The following is a 27,697-nucleotide window of genomic DNA, read 5'->3' as shown; positions in this document are numbered from 1 at the left end:
CCCTTCACTCTCCTCCTGCTGCTATAGCCTCAGAACCCTCCTCTGGCCCTGTCCTCGCCCTCAGCCACGAGCTCTGCAAGTTGGCAGCAGCAACCCTTTGCGGGGAGTGGGGAATGTCGATCCTCTCCTAAGCTAGGGCCATTTCCCACAGGGTAGAAGCTCTGACACAGGTTGGGCAGGGGAGACAGGTGAAGGAGGCCCAGCCTCTAAAACATGCTCGCATTCATGGCTTCTTCCTAAAGCCCCCAAAAGCCTTAACCCTCCTGGAAACTAGGAAGGGACAACTGATGGAGCACAAAGGCAGAGGGAAGGCATCCAAGTGATCTACAAACCAAAGTGGTTTTACTCCCTGCTACTTCTATGCAGGGAAGAACAGTCTGCTCCTTTACCAAGAGACAAGAAGGGCAGAAAACTAGGGAGTTCTAGGGGACTTTCCTGGTGGCGCAGTGGTTAAAAATCCACCTGCCAATGCAGGGACACAAGTTCAAGCCCTGGTCCGGGAAGATCCCACATGTTGCAGAGCAACTAAGCCCGTGAGCCACAACTACTGAGCCTGCGCGCTGTGACTACTGAAGCCCGCGCGCCTAGAGCCCGTGCTCCGCAACACAAGAAGCCACCGCAATGAGAAGCCTGTGCACCGCAACTAAGAGTAGCCCCTGCTCGCCACAACTAGAGAAAGCCCGCGTGCAGCAACAAAGACCCAGTGCAGCCAAAAATAAAGAAATAAAGAAAAAAAAACTAGGGAGTTCAGGGCTTAAAGGGGCCTATTTATACACGAATATCTTTAGGTTGTGTTCAGAAGGCAAAATGGCATCCACAGCGAATATAAATTTCTTCCCACTGATCTTCAATAGCCTTATTATTCACTATACAGAACCTAATAAGATAGAATACATTTGGTATCCAAGCCCATCAACAATTCTCCTGGAATTCTAAATTTTTTATAAAACACCATGCACTAGTGTTTACGATACAACTTAGTCACTGTCTCTACACGCAAAATAGTTCAAGCACTCAGCACTGACAGGCAAGCCATTTATAGTGCATCCATTATTCAATAGTTGCTTCAACTGGCAGAGAGGCTCTTGAGCTTCTTAAGAATCCAGAAAGGTGAGGATCCAATGACTAGGATTCTAGTCCTGGCCCTATCATTACTAGCTATAGAACTGAGAATGTCACTACTATTCTGAGTCTATGTCTTCACTGTAGAATAAAAACTAGATGATGAGCACGTCCCCTCTAATTATAAAATTATTCAAAGAACACAAAGCAAAAAATAGATTAAATAATCATATAACTCCCTATAGATAAAATTCTTCCAACTCCACTCTCCTCCTAATTTTCTTAACAAAAAGATTAATTGCTAGTGTAGTATAATTTTCTAAATCAACAGGCTTCAGTTTTTTTCCTGCTCCCACAACCCTTGAGAGGCAAATACATTCCCAGCACATTGCCTGTCAGTAACAGCAGCTCACTGCAACAGCGAGGTCAGAAAGTGTGTGGAATCGCTGTCCAAAACCATGGTACAGGGGCTTCCCTAGTGGCACAGTGGTTAAGAATCCGCCTGCCAATGCAGGGGCCACAGGTTCAAGCCCTGGTCTGGGAAGATCCCACATGCCGCAGAGCACCTAAGCCAGTGCGCCACAACTACTGAGCCTGCGCTCTGGGGCCCACGAGCCACAACTACTGAAGCCCATGCACCTAGAGCCTGTGCTCCACAACAAGAGAAGCCACCGCAGTGGGAAGCCCAAGCGCCGCAACGGAAGGTAACCCTGCAAGCCGCAACTAGAGAAAGCCCACGCGCAGCAACGAAGACCCAACACAGCCAAAAATAAAATAAATAAATAAATTTATTAAAAAAATAAAAACTGTAGACAAACATGCTGCTCCAATAGTAAAACTCAGAATATCACCCCCCTACCAACAACACACAGTTTTTAAAGTGCCACACTAAAAAACCAGCAACCAGCAAATATTCATAACGTGTTTTTTCAAAGAGCAAGTTCTTAAATATTCTAGTACATACTATGTGCCAAGCACTATTGCACTTTATTGGGCCACTTTATAAATATTACTTCATTTAATCCTCTACAGTCCAATGAGGTGTGTACTATTATTGGCCTGTTTTATAGATAAGGAAGCTGAGGCACAGAGAAGTTATATACCTTGCTAAGTTAGTAAGTGACAGAACTGGAACTCAAACTCAGTACTTGAAGGTATGGACTGTCGCAGAGCAGTAAGTCCAGAAGGTTGTCATTTTTGCTTTAGAAAGATTACGTTCTACGTGTTTCTGTGTATACATTATACCTGTATATAAACTGCTTGAAGTCTAGAAGGGTACATAGTAACTGTTAACGATCATGTAAAAAATATGGGATGGGGGATTAGAGCCACATGGACCTACTTTCAACTATACTGTTTGAATTTTTTCAGAAAGCATTACTTCTTTTATAACAAAAATAAAGTTTAAATGTCTTAAATTTAAAGATACTGGTATTATAAAGTTGTCCTAATGAAATAAACTTATTCTAAATTATTAAGCCTAAGTAGTAAGTGAAACCAAAATCCTAGATTACAACTCTATGGGTGTGTAAACATACGATCAATGAAAAATATTTGCAGCTGTTATTCAAAACACACACACACACACACACACACACACACACACACACTCCATAGAAGTATCAATAGTAAAAGTGTTATTCCTCTCGAAATTGGAGAATAGGGCAGAACTATCATTAAAATTCTATAAATATTCCAGTACATATACAAGTAGAAATATACTCTAGGACTAACCCAGCTTACTCTCCAACTGATATATTCTTAGATGTTTAGAGCAAGGCGTATAATCTTCTTTATACCATAAATGCTCTTTGAACCACATACTCATGAGCCTATTCTATGCTAAAAGTTCTGAAGCCTCTTCTATCTTCAACTTGAATCCTCTGAAATTACTGGGGGAAAGAGTGGTAAAGTCACATAAAGAAAGCAGGAACTGGGCCTTCACGTAGTCCAGAAAAGAAGAAATCCAGCGATATTAAGCAACCGCCAGAGGTGCCAGAGCAGCCTGAGCATAGCCAAAATCACTGCCTGTGTTCCCATACCGCCACCTCCCACCCCGGCACTGTGGCTCATTCTGGGAGTGCACACTGGGTTCCCAGGGAGCAGGGAAGCAGGACAAAGCAACAGGCAGCGCCCAGGGCTAAAGAAGTGAGCCCATGCAGAGCTCAGGAGACTAAGCGGAGGTCCAGATACTGAAGGAGGAGGAGACCGAGCATGAGCACCAAATCCAAACTGCTCAGAAGCAGCAGGCTGGGGCTCACAGAAGATCACGGAACCAAGAGTTCAGGGCCAAGGCAGGGAAGGCAACTATGAAGTAAAGCTTACCTCGGTTGCCTTTCCTCTTTGCCCCATGAGAATCTTTCCCACCTTCCTCCTCTGGCTTCAGTCCCATTCTTATTCAAGGCTGGCAATCAGTTAATCTCTCCTGAGTCATTACATAAGTAAATTTCTGATCAGTTTTCTGATAAAGTCACAGTTCAGTATTTCTCACAACCATTCTCTCCTTTCTGCTTAATGGCCCTATGATAGATTAAAGATGAGCACTCCTCCCATTAAAAGGCAGGTCTATGTCCTCTTTCCTTGAATCTGGGCAGGCTCTGCAGTGCCTTGACTAATTGAATATGGCAGAAGTGACTGCGTGTCAATTTGCAGGTCTGAGTTTTAAGAAATTGACAGCTTCTTCTTTTTATTGCTTGCTCTTGGGGAAGCCAGCCACCATGCAAGAAGCCTAATCACCCTGAGACCAACACACTGTGAGAAACCCAAACGACACAGAGAGACCTTGCAGAATGTGACACCATGGGGGATGGGGGGGAGGGACAGAAACAGAGAGCAGGAGCACAGAGGCACAAGACATGTGAGTTAAGAAGCCATCATGGAAGCGGATGCTCCAGCTTCAGGTACGCCAGCTGTGACAGCCCCAGCCAAGTTCCTCCTGAATTCCCGACCCACAAGATGATAAGAAAAATAAAATGGTTGTTTTAAGCCACGAAGATGTAAGATAGTTTGTTATGCAGCAATAGATAATCAGAACACTACTTGTAGAAGGAGGGGTATCAGCGATACAGTATCTACCATTCACCCCTGCCAAACGACTCATGGGAATGACTGACATTGTTGTTTAGTAGAAGTGAGGATGAGACCCTTTGGGAGGTTCTACTCCATAGGAATCAAAAACTATCCAAAGACTAGACTATCCCCTCTGTAACGGGGGTAGTAAGACAGTAAAAACACTGCAGTCTGTCATCAACTAAGCTGCAATCATGCTTTGGAGTGGCTCTTTCTGTATCCCATTAATATTTTAAATCCAGGTGTGCTGTCATTACCATAGACAACCTAATTCTTGAGCAAAACATCACTCCTAATGTCGTCCTATATTGTAAAAAACGACCTTCAGAAATCTCAAAACCAGTATTCCTGTATTCTACTCTAAATAATTCAATTCTTCTTTATCTAAGATAAATAAGGATTACCTGGTTCTCTTTAAGGGGCACCATCCTTGGCTCTCAAAGGCTAATCTTGAGACTGCTCTAGCCAACTTTCCTAATCTTTTTCATGTCAGGACATGCATGGAAAATGATAACATCTGTATGGTGCATGCACATAAACTGAAGAGTCATCGCAGGGCCAGAAGTGATCTGTTTGGAGGCTCCAGTCACCCTTAGGCTGAGGGGATCGTTATCTCAATACATTATGTAATCCTTTTATGGCCCTTCTGATGGAAAGCTATGTGGTCAATCTTTATACCTGGTTATCTAGCAATGCAGGAGGAGGTCGCCCTTCTACTTCAATGCCCACTTGTTGGAACAAAAGACTGGAAGTCATCAACCAGCTGCATTATCTAGGAATCCAAGATGCTCCTCTGAGTTTATACTACTCACTAATGCGCTGAGACCTGTAGGAGAAAATAAATGGATGCCCAAATCCTTATTTCTATCCTATGTATAACCGTCTTATCCTACTACCATTCTATAACCCAAGGGAGCAGCCAGTTAACAGTATGACACAGGAATCTAACATGGATTAAATTAAGAGAAAACTACAACAGCTGGGTCTGAGTACTTAGGTGGTAAAACAGCATTGACGAGTATGTAAAAGGAAAAGTCAACTGCTTAAAATGAACCTGAACATAGACTAAAAATGTTTCCAAGGCCACTTCCAGCTCTCTGATTTCAAGGTTTCCCAGACAGAAATATAATTACAATAAAGTATTTCACTTCCACAGCCTTGAATGTATTTGTAAGATCACGGTAGATGGGAAGATAGGAGCAGGCAGACAAATAGTTTGAAGTATTATTATAAAAATCACACATTATTGCTCACATGATTAAAAAGTTAAAACTTTTAATCTTCCCTGAAGATACCCAATAATACAAAAATATATTTGTACAAGGCTGTTAGTTGCAGCATTATCTGAAACTGCAAAATACTGGAAACAACCTAAATGCCCAAAGATAGGAGAATGTTTGAATTCACTGTGACACATCACAAATGGAGTACTATGAAGTTGTTAAAAAATAATAAGTAAAATTTCCACAAACATGGAGTGATATCCAGAACACACTATTAAATGAAAGAAGCAAATTCCAAAAGAGTATACTTAGTTTGCTACCTTCTGTGAGAGAATATAAGAAAATACTCATGTACCTGCTTTTTTCTTTTATAAAAGGAAACAGGAAGAATAGATAAAAATAACTGGTTGTCTACATGGGGTGGATAGGAATGAGTAGAAGGGTTAGGTAGTAACACTTCTTGGTATGGCTTTAACTTTTGGAACCATACTCATGTTTTATATACTCAAAAAGTAAAATAAAATCAGCAAGGATGAGGTGGAAAAAAATCTAAAATGAAGGGCTTCCCTGGTGGCGCAGTGGTTGAGAGTCCACCTGCCAATGCAGGGGATGTGGGTTCGTGCCCCGGTCCGGGAAGACCCCACTTGCCGTGGAGCGGCTGGGCCCGAGAGCCATGACCGCTGAGCCTGCGCATCCGGAGGCTGTGCTCCGCAACGGGAGAGGCCACAGCAGTGAGAGGCCCGCGTACCGAAAAGAAAAAAAATCTAAAATGGAAATCAAACAGAAAGAAACGAAGCTAACTGTAAATCAAATAAATCAGTGTATTAAAAGATGGAAGGAAAGGGAAGGAAACAACCGAAGCAACTTTTGAACATAACACTTCATATTTTGTGAGTATACAGACAAAAAGAAACTGTAAACAAATAGTGAACTCTAGTTATAAGGAGTTTTCTTTGCAATGGTATGGGTTAGCAGTTTAGAACTACTTTCTCTGATTATGGCATGGGGTAAACAAGTACATATGCTGAGATAATGGGAACCAGATTCTCTGTTAGAGAAGGGCATTACAAATACAGAAAGGGCAAGACTAGATCTGTAGTGCTGAACTGGAATTAAAGGTATCAAAATGAACTCATGGTTACACACACACACACACAAATATAGACATGTTTATTTATTTATATATATTTATATTTCTTAGCTCCTATTTGCTGAGAGATCTTAGTTTATAAACCTTATTCCCCACTAAAAGGAATGATGGCTACTTGGAGAAATGGCTGATTCCAGGACTAGGGCAGGCTGAGTACAAGATGAGCCTGGAGCACCTTGCCATGCCAGAAAGTAAGAAAGGGCTCCAAGAACAATAGGGGCATGTCAAAATTATGGCCTAAGGAGGCTCCCACTAGCCAAATCTAAGACAATGTGAGCTTCAAAATAAATAACAGAATGTCACAAAATAAAATAAAAATCTATGAGTCCATGTTAATGAAATAAATGAATAAACAAGTGGGTGAGAAAGGAAAGCTCTTCCTTGTATATACTTGGAAGAAATAAGTTAGAAAATCAACATCTTGCAACCATCCTAGTAATAACTGATTCAGTCAAGAATCATCAATGGATGCTAAATTACTAGATGAAAGTTTGATGAGAAATAAAACATCTATACATAAAATCTCAAAGCATCTCCTACAAATTACCTATTAATAACAAAGGGAAAATAGTAACTTTACAGGAAATAATCTTGCAAATATCACCTTAATAAAATAATCAAAGTCAACATCACCAAAATGAGACAAACCAACCTCACATACCTCTTGATATGATGCCCTGAGACTACACATTGCTTCTGCAGTATTCCTACAAAAACAACGCACAGCCTGAATCTAATAAGGAAACAACAGAAAAACTCAAACTGAAGTACACTCTATAATTAGCCTGTTTTCTTCAAAAATACCAAGATGTGAAAGACAAAGACAGGATAAGGAACTGTTCCAGACTGAAGGAGACTATAGAGTTATCACAACTAAGTGAAATGCATGATCCTGGATTAGATGTGGGGGGCAGAAAAGCGAAATAGCTACATTATATGAAGGACATTATTGGGACAACTGGAGAAATCTAAGAATGGAATGTGCATTCGATAATACTATTATCTCAGTTATCAAATGTCCTGATTTTGACCAATACCTTGTGCTTAGTGAAAAGAAAGTCCTTGTGCTTGGGGAAAAAAAAATAAAGTATTTCTGGATGAAGGAGCATTAGGTCTGCAAATTACTCGGTGGCAGGGGTGGGGGGGGTGCATAAAAAGAAGGTTCAAACGTGTAACACAAATGTAGCAAAATGTTAACTGATGAATCTAGGTAAAGAGTACATGGGAGTTTCCGTACTATTCTTAGCAATGTTTCTTTTCTTTTTTTTTTTTTTTTTTTTTTTTTTTTTTTTTGCGGTATACGGGCCTCTCACTGTGGTGGCCTCTCCCGTTGCGGAGCACAGGCTCTGGACCCGCAGGCTCAGCGGCCATGGCTCACGGGCCCAGCCGCTCTGCAGCATGTGGGATCTTCCCGGACCGGGGCACGAACCCATATCCCCTGCATTGGCAGGCGGACTCCCAACCACTGCGCCACCAGGGAAGCCCAGCAATGTTTCTTTAAATGTGAAATTATATCAAAATAAAAAGGCTTTCTGAGATTAAAAAAATTTTATTCTTTACTTCCAATTAAGAACATTTTTTTAAATTACTAAAACACAAGGGAAAAGGTTAAATTACCATTGTGCAGAGCCAAACAGTACTATAAACCTGGCGGTAACTTCCCTTTATTGATGGATGATAAATTAATCCAATAATAGTATTACAAGATATTAATTGCAGTGGTCCAAGTGACCTTACAACTTTTTCTTTCAATGTTTCTTTTATATATCCAAACTCCGGCTTGTATTTGGCTTCCCAAGCAGAGTCAAACCCCCAGGCTTATCTGCTCTCTCTGCTGACTCAGGTAATAGCGACAATATTTTGCTCTGTTCATTAGGGAAGATAAATCTGAGTTTAAACTTTTACTCAAAAACTGTCCTGCAAAATTTCAGTTTTAGTGATTTAACTCTCTGGATAATGACTAATAAGATCCATTTCTGATGGGGCAAAGCATTTTTTTGCCCTAAAAATTGGATTTTAAATGTCTCATTTAAAAATAAACACCAGGGCTTCCCTGGTGGCGCAGTGGTTGAGAGTCCGCCTGCCGATGCAGGGGATACGGGTTCGTGCCCCGGTCTGGGAGGATCCCACATGCCGTGGAGCGGCTGGGCCCGTGAGCCATGGCCGCTGAGCCTGTGCGTCCGGAGCCTGTGCTCCGCAACGGGAGAGGCCACAACAGTTAGAGGCCCGCGTACCGCAAAAAAAACCAACCAAACAAACAAAAAACACCAAATTAAGCATGGCAGACCAATTTCTCTCTTACCTCCTCTCTATCCTAACATCTCACTAAAATAACAATAAAGAAATTAAACTGACATTAACTCACAAAGATCATGTGAGACAAGCACATTTCAACACATTTTTGGGAGTCAAGAAGAAGCTGGAGGAGCAGTACTGATCTTCGTAGCATGAAGGAAGCTACAGCCTAAGTGCCAGCAGAGAAGAGTGCAGACAGGAGGCAGCTCTGGGCTCAGGGACACTGGGCACAACAGACAGCAAAGGTAAGGGTGGCACTGAAAACAAAGGGCCAAGGGCTGCAAGGAACAACAGACTCATGGAACTTACTACATCCTGATGTCAGAACATCAGTGGCCAGGTGTGCAGCTCCCAGGGGGAAGACTGAAAAACTAAATGGTGCTAAAAAATATATATCAGCCATACAGACATCTTGAGCGTCTTCCTCCAATAAAGAAGGTGGCTTGCCCCCAACCTTAGGATGAGAAGCCCACTACAGACAAGCCTCACTCACTTACAAAGCTTTTTAGTGCCTCACTCTTACATGAAAAAACAGACAAAGACAAAACAAGATCCTTGAAGAAAACCTCTAGTCTGGGAGAATCATTTTGAAAAGAAAAAGAGGAACTCAGAGGAAACAGAAACAATGCAGGGAGCACAGAAAAACCTCAAAACCAACAAAGTCTAAAATCCAGAAGTAATGAGAGAAGATAATATAAAACAACAGCAACAGGATGTATGAAAAAGCAGTGGTCAGAAAAATGAGAAAAAGCTCTTGAAAATTAAAAATATTATTATCAAAATTCAATAGAAGGGTGGAAGGGAAAAAAAAAACCACCTAGGAAATATCTCAGGAACTAGAACCAAAAGGCAAAGAAATAAAAAGATAAGAAAATTACAGGTTCTACCCACAGTGCTCAACATTCAAGTAACAGGAGTTGTACAAAGAAAAAAGTACAAACTAGGAGATTTAAGTATGGGAGGATGAGTGTTCTCTCAAATGTTTAGATTGAAAAGTCCCCTGAGTACCAATTGCGATCATTGCTGCTTTTGTTGTGGTCATACGTTTACAATGTTTGGTGTCAGTTTATTTATCTCTTGTAAAAATAAAATACAGTGTGTGTGTGTGTGTGTGTGTGTGTGTGAAAAACAAAAAAGTCCCCTGAGTACCCATCACAAGAAAAAAGAACAAAACTAACCATGCCAAGACACATCATTCTGAAATTCCAGAACACCAAGGATAAAAGGAATATCCTGAAAGCTTCCAGGAGAAAGAAGAAAAAGATATATATGAAGGAACAGTAATCAAAAAGGCATCAGGTTTCTCGACAACACTGGAAGCCTAAAAACAAAGGAACATTGCTTTCAAAATTCTAAGAGAAAAATCTTTTCTAACAGTCTATAGTCACCCAAGCAGTCAAGTATAAAGGTAGAATAAAAGTGTCTGACTTGCGTGGGATCAAAAATTTGCCTCTCCTGAGACGGGAGCTAGATGATGTACCCCAGCAAAATGGTCTAATAAACCAAGGAAGAGAAAGACCTGGGATCCAGGAAATGAGAGATCTAATACAAAAGAATAGCAAGGGAATCAGGATAAAAACTGTCGAGTTGGCCTAGAGAACAGTCAGTTCAGATGGGAGCAAGAGAGCTCTGGGAAGGAAAGCTTCAGGAAAAAATAATACTAAGACATTATGTGTTTAAGTGCTTGGAAAATAATATTCATAGACATTTAACAGATTTATAGGTTACATTTGGGAGAAAACGTACAGAAGGCAAAGTAAGCAATTTTTTTTAAAAAGGCAATTATTAGCTCAAAGAAAAATAAAATGCCAGACAAGAAAAAAAGTAATCACCATATTAATCAAAATTTGTAGTCTAGTTATATTGAGAAATGGAGAGAGGGGCAGAGGGGAGGGTAATGCAAACACTAATGTCCTCATTTACCATAGCAAGATGTCAAGAGATGATACCTAAAATGGATAAATTAAGAAATAACAGTGTATTACTTAGAAGTATGTAGGTAAACATGACAGAGAAAGCTAAATAGAGCTGAAAGTGGTGGTCTGTGGACAGAAGGGCTGAGAGCAGAGGGGAGGGAGGCTGCTGCTCTACTTTAACCCTTTTGTACTACACTGTACGACTTAACTGTACATGTATTACTTTTGATACTGCACTGTACGACTTAACTGTACACGTATTACTTTTGAGACTGCACTGTACGACTTAACTGTACACATATTACTTATGATACTGCACTGTACGACTTAACTGTACACGTATTACTTTTGATACTACACTGTATGACTTAACTGTACACATATTACTTTTTGAAAACATGAATTAATCTTTAAAAGGTAAATTGTTATAACAGTCATATCAATTCATGAAGTTGCCTAAACCATTTTCTTATCTTTAAAAAAATGCCTATAATCTATTACATGAAATAAAAATTACAATAGCACTTTATCATTTGGGGCCAGGCACCTACTGAATTCCCTGTATACTACAAGGCTAATTTGCAGAGCCAATGGTATATGTGTCCTCTACTAGAGAATGTAATTTCAAAGCTGGCCAAAATTTATCATCTATATGTTAACAGATCCAGATACCTACAGAGCCAGAAAAGAGAGGGCATCTGGTCCTGCTGATCTCCTACACAGAGGCAAAGTCTGATCCATAAGACTGGTCCCCTCACTGGCTCAAGCATTTCACTGTATTTTGAAATGCATTTCTGAAATCAGTTTTCAATGTCAAATGAAAACAACATATGGAAATAATGTATGTGAAACTACATATTCTCTAAAACTAACATACTAAACACATTTTTTTATTATTCATTCTGTCACAAACTCAGACTTGTTCAGACCTACTTTGGTGAAAAACACCTAATGAAGCTATTAGGCTTTATCTATTCTACAGTCTTCAGCTAAATACTGGCACTGCGCTCCTACCTCCAAATGAGAAGAAAGGGTAGTGGGGAGAAGGATTAGAACTAATGAAGTCAAAGAAGATTACTAAATCAGAGTCAAAATGGTCCACTTTTGCCTTGGAAGACCAGAGACAAATAACTACAGAAAAATTATCCGGGGTTTATATTGTTTCAAAAATAACTTTCCTTAAGAAGTTGATTATACACAGAATGAACACAAAAGCCATGAATCACTTAAGAAAAATTCTGGCATCCAATATTCCATTTATTTAATATAGCAATATCTGATGCAATTCCACGCCTTTGCCAGCAACCTGATAAGCAAATCCATGGTTAAACAGTAGAGGGATTTTCAAAAGAAATGAATCAAGTCATAAATGTAAACACCACACAACTATTATTTCAAAACAAAAGTGTATGCAAGATAAGAAAAGGTGCATATATATATATATTTTTTATAGGAAGCACTCTCTCCCATAAATAAATGAAACAATTAAGAGGTTAAGGGACCTCTTATTATCAAAGACTTTACTCAGAGTGGAGGTTTAGTATCTGCACTGTACAATTCTTTTCCTAGTTTTTGTGGTATATAATATAGGTTAGCACTAAAGCACAAAGTTGGGCATGGGGGTGTGTGAAATTACAACAGTTGTATTTACTGGTGTGCTGGGCAACTATTCTTTTAAAATCAACAGGACTTTTTAGGAAGAAATGGAAAGAAAAAGCAAACTGGGCACATACTTATACTCTGCTTAAAGGGCTAGATACCCAAGATTACAGAAAATAGGAATCTGTAAACTCCGATAGCCGCTCTAATTATTTAACACAAACCAAGAGTTGGAAATTTTTTACAACCAATAGGTCCAATTTTAAAATCGGACCCACATTTCCCCAAAAATCTCTATTAATTATTCAAAGAAAAAAGCCTGAAAAATATTTTTAAATGAGGTTCTAAAAAGACTATACACAAACAAAACACTTAAAATAACTGAAATGAAACTGATGCAGTTAAATTAAATTAGAATTAAATTCTCACAGCATGAACGTTGAGCTCTGGCAGCAACTTCATACCCATAAGGTGAAGCTTGAGCCAGTTGTTGCAAACAATTTCTCCAATGTTAATACAGCTCACAATTAACATTCAAAATAATTCAAATGGAAACTAGAGTTAATCTCAATTTTACTGTGTGACACTAAAACTTAAAAATCACTCAATCAATAATATAAGTGTCGGCCCCAGAGTGTCTAAGTTATATAGAAGTTCTTTTTCAAAAATATTATATTAGAATATATCTCTAACATGTTATCTATCAATTATCCCAAGGAAACATTCCATCACAAAAAAAATTTGCTCCCTAGAAATTTCAGCAGGATCTTCACAAACTTGGACCAAAATCCTACCATCCCAATATTGTACAACAAATGTTCAAGACAAAGGAATGGACAATAATCTATTATCTAAAAAAGAAAACCTGAGTGTGGTCAGTAAGGACAAAAATTTAAAGAAGCTAAATCAACAAGGGTACTATCCTACAATCAGTTACATTAAACCTGCAAGAACATGACAGTTAATCACTAGCCTGCTCTTCCTGGTAATGAGAATAGTATAAGAACAGTCCATAAAATTAAGGGTCTTCAGGGCAGGTCAAGGATAAACAGGCAAGCAGATTTCTACAAGGCTGCCTTAAACCCAGCTAGAACAAAGAAAAAATATCAGGAAAGAACATCTACTCAAAATGGAAAACAGCCCACTGATAGAGCTATTCAATCCTAAAGTACAAAGTCTCCAGAAAAAATCCAGTTGGTTATAATATCTTTTCAAAGACACAAGCTGGTTCATATTCAAAATAAACTCTCAATTCCCTCCTCAAAAGAGTCTTATAAAATTTAATTAGCTAGCATTGATTAATGGTGAAGTATTTAGATAAACACAAAGACAACTACAAACTTCATTTTCCAATGTCCAAGTTTAATTTCAACAATAGTTTTCAAAATCTGAAACTGCCATCTTAAGCTTATCTGCATTTTATGTATCTGTAAATAGCACACATATATACCTAATTTTCAGTATGTCTTAAGAAGGGGCGGGGAAGAAGGGAGGGAAATCTGTTTTAAGCCCTGCAGTCTGAAGACTATAATTAATTTTTACAAGAAATATAATTGGAAAATCTTAGAATATAACTAGATGGAATCAACAAAGTACCCTGCCTAAAAGCAAAGATTCAAATAACCTCTGAGCTACCAGAGGCAAAAGCAAAATTCCCTTTCTTAGGAATTCTCTCCCTCTCCCACCCCACAACAAACCCACCTCCAAAAAGAATCTCCTCCAGCAGAAACAAAATGAAAAAATGGGAGGGGGCAACTTCAAGAAGTGAAGCACATTTATAAAATAACCAAAAGCTAACTGCATTTTATCCATAGCTATGGTGAGAAGGCTGACTCATGATATCTGAGCTAAAGTAATGTGAATTTCAGCCTACAAAAAAACTAGACCTGAACCGAAATTCAGACATTCAAAAACAGTGTTTTTCCAACTGTATTAACAATCGAGTTCCAACTTGGTGGCACTTTAATCAATAAACAGGGGGAGGAAGGGCTAATCAAATACAGAAATCTAAAATTATTTTCAAAAGGTAGAATTTAAAATGTACTTTCACATCAAAAATCTTCAAAGGAATTATTCAGAGTATGTTTCCAAACACTTATAATCCTTTAACTTATCAAGCAGTAAATGACTAGATGGCAAAACAAAGACCCTGCTTTTACAAAGGCAAGCCAGAAGTATGGTTTGAATGGTATTTGAATTTAAACTTTCGGCTATCGCTAATGCCCCCAAGCATCTTGAGCAACTCTTGTTAATCTTTGTCTCAGCTTCACAATCTATGAAACAGGAAAAACTACAAGGATGGGTAGTTAATTAAATTAGTCAGGATTAAATGCTAGCCAACTGCTTTGAAGTTACTTTATGTTGTTCTCAGTTCTCCTCCTACTGAGTAAAACTAATAGATGAGAAAACATCTGGAATTACTATATATACTAACATCTGCAGACTCACAGCAGTTAAAAGATGATCTCTGTTTACAAATTTCTAAGCCAAAGATCATTCAACAATCGGAAAGATTTCAGGATACAACTGCAATGAACAATTTTTAGGTAAATTTCCTTTCATTGTGAAAGATACCTACTCTTAGCTACATTCTCAAAACAGACTGTTACAAATCACAGAACATCTTGAGAGGTCTTGGCACAAAACAATTCTAGGTAAGATGAACAAGCTGTTCCTGTTGTTAATGGTATTCTCAGCATTCTAAGCTGTCAATCAAGGTAAGCTTCATCACAAATAAACCCTCCAAAAAGTACTAGCCCCTGCTGAGAATCTAAGTACTTCCTCCTAAGCCATCTGTCCAGGAAAGCTCTATTAATACACCTAGAATGCAGTTGCTCTCATGTTTAAAGGAGCTATGAATAAACATAAAACACTAAAATACATTAAACAGTATATATTTTCCACTTCAAACGTTAATAAACTACTACCCAAGTCTATATGGATGCCTAGGTTGAACACAAAACCCATAGGTTGGACACTAATTTTTTTTTTCAAAGAAGGAAAATATATAATACAGCTCAAGAAGGGGGAATGGATCAAAAAGAAAAAACAAAGCAGGTTGGGGGAAATGTACTGGTATTTGTAAATTACTCCCTGATGGAAGAGGGACTCAATTAAATTTTAAAACAGGAATTTAAATTACTCAATGAGCTACAAACTAAATTACTCACTGTTCTGCTTACTGAGCTAAATACTAGAAAAACGTAAGTATTACCAAATTGAGTTTAAAGGATCCAAAATTAATCTATTATATTCCAGTAAAGAAGGAAATTGCATAAATTTCAAAGAGGAAAAAGTAGGCTGGTATAAGAGCCTAAGGCTAATGCTGTAAAAGCAAAGAATGATGAGAATGAGTTATTCTGAGGATAAATGAATAACAAGAAACAGAAACAAAGAGTTCAAATTCTCCCATCAATCCCATCCTTTCTCCTGCTTAGGCCAAGGATATTCTTTGTATACTACTAAGAATACCATCAGAAAATAACTTTTGATCCATGTGTCAAAACTTCACAACAGCAAAATGTTAGGCTTAATCCCTAGACTTCAGCCTCTTCAAACAAACACATGGAGCACATTCTAAATTCCAGGTCCTTCACATGTACTACCAATTATTCAGAGACTTTGGAAATATGCTTAGGCTGCTTTAAGGTTCTGGGGGCTGGGACTGGGGGTGGATACTGCCAGAAAAACTAGAAAGACAATTACATTTGACTTAAGCGTACAAATATATTTTTTAAAAAGTTTAAATTCTTCAGAAAAGCATAGAAAAATCAAATGTTGATCTTCAAAATTAATGTGAAAAAAGTATCACCTGTCCCTTGATTTTTAACTGCCCCATCCACATTTACTTCTAAAAATGGCCACCTGCCCACCTATAAACACAGAATGTCAAACGAATACAAATTCGTTGTGGTAACAACATTGCAGATGGTCCGTTGCTCACAATCCAGTCAAAGTTTACTTTACAGACTAAAAACTGGAAGTGAGGACTGGTGAAAGCATTCTGGGGAGAAGCTCACTTACTTTCCATTTATTTTAAACATAAAGTTTAAGGCCATTCCAGCCACCATCCAAGTGGAAGAAAGTTCCTTCATTCATTAAGCAAATATTTACTGAGTGTCTTATTATACACTAGGCACTTAATAAATATTTCATACAGGGTTATTACTAAAAAGCAGTAAACGCATTTGACCTTATGATGAACAAATGACTGGTCCTACCTAGAAAATTTAGTCTACTGGGCATACAAGAGTCTTCTTTAGATTTAGGTTGTGAGAGAAATACGATACAAAATAACCCATCATCCCATCAAGGTGATTTCTCACCTTTATCACAAGCTTTATCACAAACTACAGATTTATTACCAATGACAAGGAATCAATAATCAGAACACCATCCTACTAAATGGATCTTCAAAAAAGGTTTTATCTCCAATATCCACCCCAAACTACAAAACATTTACTTAATCTACACTTACTTTTCTTTTTTTAAAAAATAAATAAATTTATTTATTTATTTTTGGCTGCATTGGGTCTTCGTTGCTGCACACGGGCTTTCTCTAGTTGCTTGAAGCGGGGGCTACTCTTTGTTGCGGTGCGCGGGCTTCTTATTGCGGTGTCTTCTCTTGTTGAGGAGCGCGGGCTCTAGGCACGTGAGCTCAGTAGTTGCGGTGCACGGGCTTAATTGCTCTGCGGCATGCGGGATCTTCCCGGACCAGGGCTCGAACCCATGTCCCCTGAATTGGCAGGTGGATTCTTAACCGCTGTGCTACCAGGGAAGTCCCTACACTTACTTTCCTTAGGTAACGTGAGGGCAAGCATGTACTAGAAACTTTAAGAAGCCTTCTCGGACTTCCCTGGTGGCGCAGCAGTTAAGAATCCGCCTGCTGAGCCTGCACTCTACAGCCTGAGAGCCACAACTACTGAAGCCCCTGCGCCTAGACCCAGTGCTCCGCAACAAAGAGAAGCCACAGCAATGAGAAACCCGCGGGCCGCAACGAAAAGCAGCCCCCGCTAGCGGCAACTAGAGAAAGCCCGCGTGTAGCAATGAAGACCCATTGCAGGAAGACCCAATGCAGCCAAAAATTAATTAATTAATTAATTAATTTTTTAAAAGAGAGGCCTTCTCAACTCTTTGAAGAATTAATCACGGAAAAATTCTCATGCCTATGCTATTAAAATATCTCCAATTTAACTGGCTACTTAACCCAAACGTTTGAAGTCTTTGGCTTTCCTTAGTTATTAAAACAGTTGTGTTTAGGGCATCCTTTTAAACAATTTGGGTTTCCCCCCCAGTATTTTGCCACTGGTTTAACTCTTTTACCCACAAAAATATGAAATGCCCAAGCCTCCAGCTTCTGAAAATAACCTCTGGTATGTGCACTTAACAAAAACCTTGAGAGAATGTCCTAGTTTTTTTTTTTTTTAACTTTTTCATTTAAAATGAGAATGCCTAGGGACTTCCCTGGTGGCGCAGTGGTTAAGAATCCGCCTGCCAATGCAGGGGACATGGGTTCAAGCCCTGGTCCGGGAAGATCCCACATGCCGCAGAGCAACTAAGCCTGTGTGCCACAACTACTGAGCCTGCGCTCTAAAGCCTACGAGCCACAACTACTGAGCCCACATGCCACAACTACTGAAGCCCATGCACCTAGAGCCCGTGCTCCGCAACAAGAGAAGCCCCCGCTCACTGCAACTAGAGAAAGCCCGCGTGCAGCAATGAAGACCCAACGTAGCCAAAAATAAATAAATAAATATGAGAATGCCTTTAGCAAAATTAGACATAAATCAACTTTTAACCTCATTAGGAGATTGCTATTTTCAACATTTACCTTAAACCACAACATGGATTAATCTTCTAACCAGTTAGTTTCCTCTCTCTCCCCAACTAGATTAGACTGTAACTTTTTTGAGAGCAAGGGACTGACTACTGGACCCCATGGTCCCAGCTAATACATTTTATAAACTCCGTAAGTCTCCACACAGACATAAATGTTGCTAGTTTTAAGGCCTTAAGGGATTCTTTAATATTTTAAAGCTATTTTGATCAGAGCAGGTGTCCTTAACTGTTACTATCGTTGTATACAAGTGGGTTCTCAAAGTGTGATCCTGAGGCCTGAGAGTTTCCAAAACCCCTGCATGGGGTACATGAGCTCAAACTATTTTCATAAATAACATTGATGTTATTACTTTTATTCTTTACCCTCATTCTCTCACTAGCATGCAGTGGAGTTTTCCAGAAGCTACATGATGTATGATATCTCAAGACTGAATGCAAAAGCAGATATGAAAATCCAGCTGTCTTCTATTAAGCCAGACAACAGAGTTGCAAAAATTAAAATAATGCCAATCTTCTCACCAATTTTTTTGTTTTGAAAAGTATAGTTATTTTATACAAACTATTAACAGGTAATGGATTTATTATTGCTAAATAAATATATATTAAAAAATTTTTCTGTTTTAATTCCTAGTACAGCAAATATCGATATAAGCTGTACAGACAAAGGCTCTTTGAGTTCTTAATAATTTTAAGAGGGTAAAGGGGTCCTGAAGACAAAAAGCTTGAGAACCACTGTGGTAGGTACACAATTATAAAACATATACAATAATACATACCAAGGGCTTCCCATAGATAAGAAGCTCAAGTTAATTGTGAAGTATAATTACTTCTTACACCCCTAATCTTGTTGAATAATATATCTCTTTGAAAAGCATAATTCAGCATAAAGCCAGTCCATCCCAGGCCCTATCTAAGGGGCTTTAGATAATTTATTGAGAGTCCTCTTTATAAAGATGTTCTGGCCTATAATACCACCTATTACTTGAATAGTGTTTGGAGTTTCTCAAAGTTTTCACAAAAATTACCTTGTTCATCCTAACAACAACCTGTGAAGTAAATGTGAAGTATTACTCCCACCCCCCCCTTTTTTTTAACAGATGACATAATGAAACCGATGCTCCAAGGAAACAGGACTACCTTCAAGGATGTATTGCTACCTAGGAGAACCTAGGATGTTGGTCTTTTGCAATTTCCTTGGCTGCCTTAAGGCTGTTTCACTGCAGTGTAACTGCAAGTTCCCAAAGAAAACAAGGCAAGGGCATTAATTTTATTGTCCCAGTGCCAAAACAGAGATTTTTCCCTCCCTAATAAGAATGTAATCAGACTCAATACTTGGTCACCGCATTATTCCACACACTGGCTACCCAAAAAGAAAGAAAAAGAAAGAAAGAAATTAAGGAAGAAATTCGAGAGTGCTGGAGAATAAATGCCAGAATACATAACCCTCCAAGATGATGAATTAGTCAAGGACTCACAGCTTTTTTTTTTTTTTTTTTTTACCCCACATTTGTTTATTTATTTATTTTTGGCTGTGTTGGGTCTTCGCCTCTGTGCGAGGGCCTTCTCCAGTTGCGGCAAGCGGGGGCCACCCCTCATCGCGGTGCGCGGGCCTCCCACTACCGCAGCCTCTCCTGTTGCGGAGCACGGGCTCCGGGCACGCAGGCTCAGCAGTTGTGGCTCACGGGCCCAGTTGCTCCGCGGCACGTGGGATCCTCCCAGACCAGGGCTCGAACCCGTGTACCCTGCACTAGCAGGCAGACTCTCAACCACCGTGCCACCAGGGAAGCCCTCACAGCTTTAATAATCATTTAATCACTGAAACAACAGGCAGGCAAGAACAAGATCAAGCTCAATACAAAAACATGAGACTATATCAATGAATGGATGCCAAGAAGTTAAAGCGGAAGGCCCACATGAAATGGGTTCAACTCATAGAACATGAGCAAAAGGAAAAAACCCACATAAAGTTGCAAAACTAGATTTATTGGTTCTACAAATCCACGCACGTGACTAAAATCACCCTTCCAAAGCAATGTCAGAGACAAACTTCGTTGCAAGATGCAAAGATGACATCCTAGCCCTTGGATAGAAATCACCCCTCCCTTAGGACTACACATACTAGTTTGTTCTTTTTATCAGCACAAGCCTCTTAGTTATGCTCCAATTTAACTTAAGTTCCTCAAGAGATGCTCAATTTTCTGCATCTCTTTTCCACACTCAAGTGGACGCCCTGACTGACAAAGGCAAGACTGACTCACAACAGGATATGTGCCACTTGCATAAACTCTTTTCCTTTTTTTAGAGGCACGTGACCAATGAGGCCATTTTAAAATTTGATGTGATTTTACCTAGAAACAGCCCGAAGTGTGCTGTCTGCTTTGTATCTATCCCTGTAGTTTACCACAGATGAGCAGAAGTAATTTCATCATTCCTCATGAGGTATGCTTTTCCTAGTGTTTACTTTGGTCCTTTTTTTTTTCAATCCCTGGGGCGGGGGTTACAGTCACAGCACCACAGCTCTAGCTACAATTATAGGTGATACAACACCAACTAGTTTGTAAAGCAATTTGACACAGCTTATTTGTTGTTTCCTACTCAACGTTCACTGTAGAAGAAACATTCGTAGGTAAGTTTCTACACCCTCATAAAAGAACTGCAATACGGCACCATAAAACCAATTAACCGGATAATCTTTATGGGCTTTATGCAGAAAAAAAAAATCTGACTTCACAAAGGCAAGCAAAGCATCAAACCTCTGGGAGCTCAAGGAAACCGCAGTTATTTCCATTCCTTATCCCAGGGTACATTTTTCTTTGTGGCCTTACCTGGGTTTTTCTCCAAGGACATAATCAACATTTAAGAAGTAATCTGTCAAAAGTGTCAAGGCATTCTCTAAACTATCCTCCCAGCTCCGGCCCACAATGAGAAATGTCACACAGCTAAGTCGTACCATTGCTGTTTTCTTCCTTTTATTTCTTCAAACGAACTTAAGATTTTTTGAAATGCACAATTCAAATTCTACACTGCAACGCAAACTACCACTGATCATCTCAAAGCTGATAAACAAAGACTCTATCGGCGGCACCAGGGCCCTACCAGGAAGTAATCAAAGCAGTGTGGCCGGTGCGATCTTAAGTCGCTAGAGCAGACAATAAGAGGGCACTGGGGCTTCCGAGGGGCCCGGCAGGAGGAGATAAGATGCTTAAGCAATGCAAAAACATTACATAAACCTAATAACCGTCCTACAGCACATGGACTCGGAAATCCCAAAGCAATTTCAAACAAACAAAAATATCTGTAAGGCAACGCGAGCCGCCCCTCCAAAGCAGCTGCTCTATCAGCCTTCTGAGCTTTTTCAGACCGCAGCCTGTTTTCAAACTTCACCTTCCCTGGCTGATGAAAGACTCCGACCTCGGCCGCCCGAGTTCTGAGCACCTCTCGAGGTCCCGGCTCCTGCTCGCCCGGCGTGGATCTGGTCGCCGGAGCATGGGGGGAAGCGAAAGGAAGCGGGTCCGGGGCAGGTAGCGAAGGGCCCCAGCGCGCCCTGCAGCCCAGACAAAGCTGCGCCGCTGAGAGGCGCTTTTCCCGTCCGGTCTAGGAGGGGACGCAACTAGGGCCCCGCCACACGTGCGGCCGCCTTGTGGGGGCCGGACACCCACCCCCGCGGCCCCCGACCCGGCGACACAGACCAGCACAACCCCCGGGCACTGCAGGGCGGCGCGGGGGCGCAAGCCGCAGGCCAGGGTCCCCGCTCGCCGCCGTCCCCACGAGCTCGTGGCCCCCGCGGTCTCTATCCCTCGCGGGCCTCTCCTTCGCCGGCCGGACCGTCGGGCCGCGGGAAACAAAGGAGCCGCCGCCGCCGCCGCTCCGCCCGCCTCGCCGCGTACCCCTCCCCAGCCGCCGGGCCCGGCTCGCCCGCACCGCTCCCCGAGTCCGCGCGCCGACTGCCCGCGGCCCCTAGACGGCAGGCCCGGCAGAGCCGGGGCCTCGGGTGCGCTGCAGGGCCGCCTGGGGCCGCACTCACCGCTGCAGCACCAGGACGACGGGGAGCCGTTGGGGAACTTGGCTGAGTCCGGGGCGATGCAGACGCTGGAGCTCAGGTGCGGACACTCCATGGCCACGAGGAGGGCGGCGAGGAGGACTGAGGCTCCGAGACCAGGCGCGGGGTGGGGGGGGGCGGAGGAGGGACTCCGAAGGCTCTGCCTGGGGTCGCTCCTCGCCGGGCGCTCGGCCGACGGCGGCTGCGTCCCGAGCCCTTGCGTTAAAGAAAGCAAAAGCTTCCGGGCGCCGGGTTTTCCCGCCCGCCGTCTCCCGAAGCCCGGCTCCGGAAAACGTGGTGCTCCGGGATCCGGGTTCTGCCGCCACCCCTAGGCTGGGGGCTTCCGTCTTCCCAGGCCGGCCCCTCCCCTCCCCTGGGCAGGCCCCGCCTACAGGCCCGGCCCCGCCCCCGTCCTCTCCCGCGGGGTGGGGTCCCCGCGCTCGCAAGCTGGTGGCCCAGAGTCGGACTGCGCTCGGAAGTGACTTTCCCAACTCCGCTGCCCGCGGCAGCCGCGGCTTCCCCCGGCCCCGGGTAGAGTGGGGCGCCAAGCCGGGGCACGCCGGGCCGGTCCGCTGCTTTTACCCTGGCCCGGCGAGCGCTCGCAGTCAGAGAAGACTGACCCTGCGTAGTGTGTGGAGGCCTGATTACACTGCGGTAGAAAATCTGGCCACACAAGAAAGTGTGAAGAAGAAAATAAAAGCCACCCGGGCAGACAGACAGCCCCCATTTTACGCACGAAGGCACAAGCTCAGAGAGGTTAAGGGCCTGGCCCCCGGTGGCCCAGCGGGCTGCATAGGTCCCAGAGCAGTACTGGTTTAGTGGTCTGCTCCCTGCGGCAGGTACGATACTGACTGGGTTCTAGGTTCTGAACACGTGGCCTTTGCCAGCCACCTGGGTGCAGAGTGCGGGGGACGATCGTGAATCTGGGTTCAAACCCCGTCACTGTGACTCACCATCTGCATTACCTCGAGCACGTGATCGGACATTCATACCTCACCCTCCGGTGTAAGTTTAAATGAGGTAACTGTAACCTGGGTGTGCTGAGCGGGGCGGTCCTGGTTACCAGGTGATAAAAAGGGAAGGGATCTAACATTTGTTAAACACCTGCTGCTGTCTCCTAGCCAGGCACTTAACACACAGTACCTCATTTAAACCTCGCTCCACACCGCCAGCTGCTGTAACCATCCTCTTTTTTACCGCAGGGGAAACCGAGCCTGTAATTGGTTAATCCGTGCCGGGATTGGATCCCCGCCTCTCTAACTCCTTCGTAGAAAAGAGGATAGGGCAAGCCTCCAGCGGCCGCTAGGGCAAGCGTTACACCCTAGCGAGCCTGCTATCTCTCCGGGGCACGGCCTTGAGGACGTCCCGGGCTATTACGAACATTGCCTCAAAGTTGAGGCTCCTTGTAAAACCCGGCGAAGGAGCAACAGGGCCAGGAGGCGAGTAGGGGGAGGGGGAGGCTGATGTGGCAATCCTGCGGGCTGGGCGAGAGGAGGAAGGAAGGTCAGGAAATGATTAACTGGGCCGGGCCGGGTAGTGGTTAGAGCAGGACACCTCCCCGCAGTGCAGTCCTGGAGCAGTCCAGGGATGCCCTCTCAGTCACTTAGGACGCCTCGCCATCCTCCCCACCACCCGCCACCTCTCGGTTTCGGCCGCGCACTCCTCTGCCTAACGGTGTCCACTCACCTGCGGCCTCTCTGCCGACACTTTCCTCCCCCCCCCACCCCCTTCACCAACTCCCGGAGTATTTCCAGTTCCTCTGTCAACGCTCTTTGATTGCTCCCCAAGTTTTACTTGACTGCTTTAGAGCAAGCCATCTTGAGGTTTTATGGCAGTGACGAGTTGTGGAAAGTGCGGCTGCTCAAATCCTAGCCCTGTTGCCTACTTGATGACCAACTTTAGCAAGTGTCTCTAGTCCTCCCAAGCCTTTTTTATCCGTAAAACTGGGAAAATAATACCTATCTCTCAAGGAAGATGCGAGAATTCGTGAGAATTGCCACCCCGTAGTAGATAGTCAATAATTTATAGCTTTTTTCTTTTTTTCTTTTTAATGACAGCAAGTGAGAGAATAATTCCTAGGAAGAGGGAGGATAAACAATAAATGTGACCTCTGCCCAGGCTGTCCCAACCCTCTCCTCCTATCAACCGATTCTTTTTCAAGGCCTGGCTGTATTAACCTCTGTTTCCTTCCAGAAACCTACCCCCCATTTACGATCCATGCCCCTTCATTTAGCCATGAAACATGCCCTGAACTCACGCCGGTCTTTTATCCTAGCATGTAACGGTTCCTTTTTCACCCTCGCAAAGACTCAGTTTCCTTATCATCTAGACCTCAGCTTAAACATCACTTCCTTAGGGAGGCCTTTCCTGACCCTGCCCCAACTCCAGGTTACCTCCAGGTGTGTGATGCCCTTGTCTGCCCCCATATTCTGCCTTTTTAAAAACACTCTTCAGGCACGTAATTATTTGTTTAATGTCTGTCTTCCCCTTGGAGGTCCATAAGGGTAGCAAAAAAGTCTGTCTGGTTTCCTGCTGTATTCCTAACATAACATGTGGAACATGGAGGGCATCCAATAAATGTGTTCAGTCATGAATGAGTGATCGATTAGCAATGTCTATCATGGGCAGGCGGTTAGGAAGTGGCCCAATATACGCCAGGTAGTCATCCCCTTCTCCCCCACTTGCTCTGTAAACTTCCCTTCAGCTCTGACTTTATGATTTTAACGGCATCAGGAATGTGAAAACACCTTGTGAGGTGTAATCTGCCAGGGGAGAAAAAAAAAAGGAAAAATAGTTTTTATTAGAGTCTCCTCTCCCTAACTAGAATAAAAACCCCTCCGAGCAGGGCCCCTAACTTAGTCCCCCGTGACTGGTATAGACCGCAGAAGGCGAACTATGACTATCAGGCAGTTCAGAGAAGCTGGGCAAAATCAGAAGTCCCTCCTGGGACTTTTGCTAGGTTTACCTAAAACTTTCCTGTGTCTCTGAAAGTTTTCATAATTAAAAAAATTTTTTTCTTTGGAAAAAAAACCTCGTGGTGAGTAAATGTGTCAAACGGGGGAAGACCACGGGGCACACTGGGAAATCTGCTTTTTTAGTCCCTCGTTTCTTCGGCTACATTTATTACTACGTTTGCTTTTTGGTTCTCGGCCCACATCCCTTTGGCGCTGAGGAGCTCTGACTTACACAAGGGTGAGCCCTGGTGGTGCTGAGCCAGCCTCCAGCACGGGTGCCGGGTGCCGGGTGCCGGGTGCCGGGAACGCGCCGCCTCCGAGAGTCCCCGCCCAGCCCTCGGGAGTCCCAGGGGGTAGGGATGCGGGAGGAGGGCGGCTCTTGCCAGCAGAGGAGGGCGAGTTATAAAAGTTTGCATTTTTCAGAGGAGAGGAATGCACAATTTCAACCACACTATCAAATGTTTTTCTTCTAAAGGCTATATCTATATAAAGGGAGGAGGGAGGGTTGAGCCAGGAGCTGGGAGTGGAGAAGTTGGGGGTTATAGGTTGCGGAGGGAACCATGATCAGGACCGGTCTCAAGGTTGTTATGACCCTCCCCTAACTTTTAGACTTGAGACTTGTGGCAGAATTCGTGGCCCCGACGCAAGGATTGCAAGCTGACCAGGCCCAGGGGAAGAAGCCTTATTGGAAGCACCGAGAGAGCTAGGTTAATTATTTACCTTAGAGATTTTTCTAGGAGCAAAACCTCCTTGGAAAACTCAAGAGGAGGCTTGGTGAGTTTTCGGAAGGAGGGGGAGAGGGTGAGGAGAAGCCGCTCAGGGACTCTTTTATCACCTTGTTTAATTTTCCAAGAGGCACTTATCTGATACTTCCTTGCTTGTTTACTTGTTTATCTATTGTCAGTCTCCTCCATGAGAACAGAGACCTTGCTAGTCTTGTTCACTGCCTGATTTCCAGCTTCTGGAATTCAGCCTGGTGCATGGCACGTCTTCAGGAACTATTTGTTGAATGATTAAATGAATGATGGGGCTGGGTGTGGGCTTCAGCCAGCCAGCCCTCACTGGCTGTCATTCTCCCAGTTCTTTTCATTCACCCCTTCTGCATTATCTCCCTGCCCCAAATTCTTCAGTGGCTCCCTATGTGTGGCAAGATAAAATTGGAAACCCACTGCCATCACAGTCACCTGTTCCTTCTCTTTTGTTAAAGCTTTAAAAAAAACACGGTTCTAGCAATATCTAAAATAGCTCCCTCATTACAGAAAATGTGCTTCCTCACACCTGTGTCCTTCCCCTCCATTCCCTTTTACCTGCCCAGCCGTAACTCCTCCCCCATGAAGCATACAGCCTCCTTAGGGAAGCCCTCCATCACTCACCCAAGCAGACTTCTAAGCCCTCCCCTCACACCATCACTCTTTCTGTTCCTGCATCTTGTCACATGGTGCTGGGCTTTTCTGTTTACATTTCAGTCTCCTTTGGGAGCAGATGCTTTTCTTCAGTTGTGGATCCTAGGCAATGAGTTCAGAAATTGAAGATATTGGGAAAAGATTATATTATTGATTAAATGTTGTTGGAAGTGCCCCTTTCAAGAGCGATTACATCAATCATTGTGTGTAATGTTCCCCTAGGTATTCACAGAAAGGACCTCAACTCTGCAAGAAGAGAAATTTACATTAAGTGGGTCCCAACTGGGTGCAAGATACTATATCAAGTGGTTTTCATTTCTTCTTTAATCCCCACAACAAATCTTAGTTGGAAGTATTATCATTTCCTTTTTACTGATGAAAGAACTAAAGCTCAAATAAGATATAAATAATTGCATAAATTTACACAATTAGTAATTGCTCTTTTATCAAAGGTGGTTTTCACCCCTCACACACATGGCCAGCTAAATAATTTTGCCGTATTTTATAGGGGTAGCTGAAGTTCCTAATAAGGAAGAAGACTCTAGGCCTTCCCTGGTGGTGCAGTGGTTGAGAGTCTGCCTGCCGATGCAGGGGACATGGGTTCGTGCCCGGTCCGGGAGGATCCCACATGCCGCGGAGCGGCTGGGCCCGTGAGCCATGGCCGCTGAGCCTGCGCGTCCCGAGCCTGTGCTCCGCAACAGGAGAGGCCACAACAGTGAGAGACCCGCGTACCGCAAAAAAAACAAAAACAAAAACTCTTAAGGACCACAGGACACAGAAGAGCCTTTTAAGTAACTAAAGAAAGGATCATTTATGTTCAGTACCATTGTAACAATCATTGTATCATCAACATCTTAATTTGTATTGCTTTTTTCTATTGCTTTTAATGCTTTCTTCTTTATCATTGAAATGTAAACGTCACAGCACTTTTATGAAGGAGATGAGAAGGTTTTCTTGTTTAAAGACCCACTTTGCAGCTAAAGCACTGACCAATTAAGCAAAACCAAATGGCTCTAGCACCAAACAACTCTTTGACAAGTTAAGGAGTCACTTTTCTCTCTGGGCCCCAGTCTCCCATTTGTAAAATCAGGGAGTTGAATCTGGATGATCCCCAAGGGCCGTTCTAGAGTGAACATCCATTTATCCTGT

General features: G+C 42.6%; 1 protein-coding gene across 2 annotated transcripts in view; it reads right to left on the bottom strand.

The window, feature by feature from the left end:
* USP3 (ubiquitin specific peptidase 3) overlaps window positions 1–23,528 on the bottom strand; it is a 100,433-nt gene extending 76,905 nt beyond the window's left edge. Inside the window, exon 1 of one of the 2 annotated variants that reach the window (XM_082619641.1) lies at window positions 23,335–23,528. Coding sequence is in view for 1 of the 2 variants with exons in the window: in XM_082619640.1 (XP_082475766.1) it covers window positions 22,177–22,267 (91 nt within the window). In the remaining variant the exon portion in view is untranslated. Of the gene's footprint in view, window positions 1–22,176; window positions 22,465–23,334 lie in introns of those variants that run through there. The other variant, XM_082619640.1, reaches the window with a different exon arrangement.
* Between the last annotated feature and the right edge of the window lie 4,169 nt (window positions 23,529–27,697).

Source organism: Mesoplodon mirus (assembly GCF_964341445.2).
Source record: "Mesoplodon mirus genome assembly, chromosome: 4".
NCBI classification, from domain to species: Eukaryota; Metazoa; Chordata; class Mammalia; order Artiodactyla; family Ziphiidae; genus Mesoplodon; species Mesoplodon mirus.
This window is presented reverse-complemented; position numbering and strand designations above follow the sequence as displayed.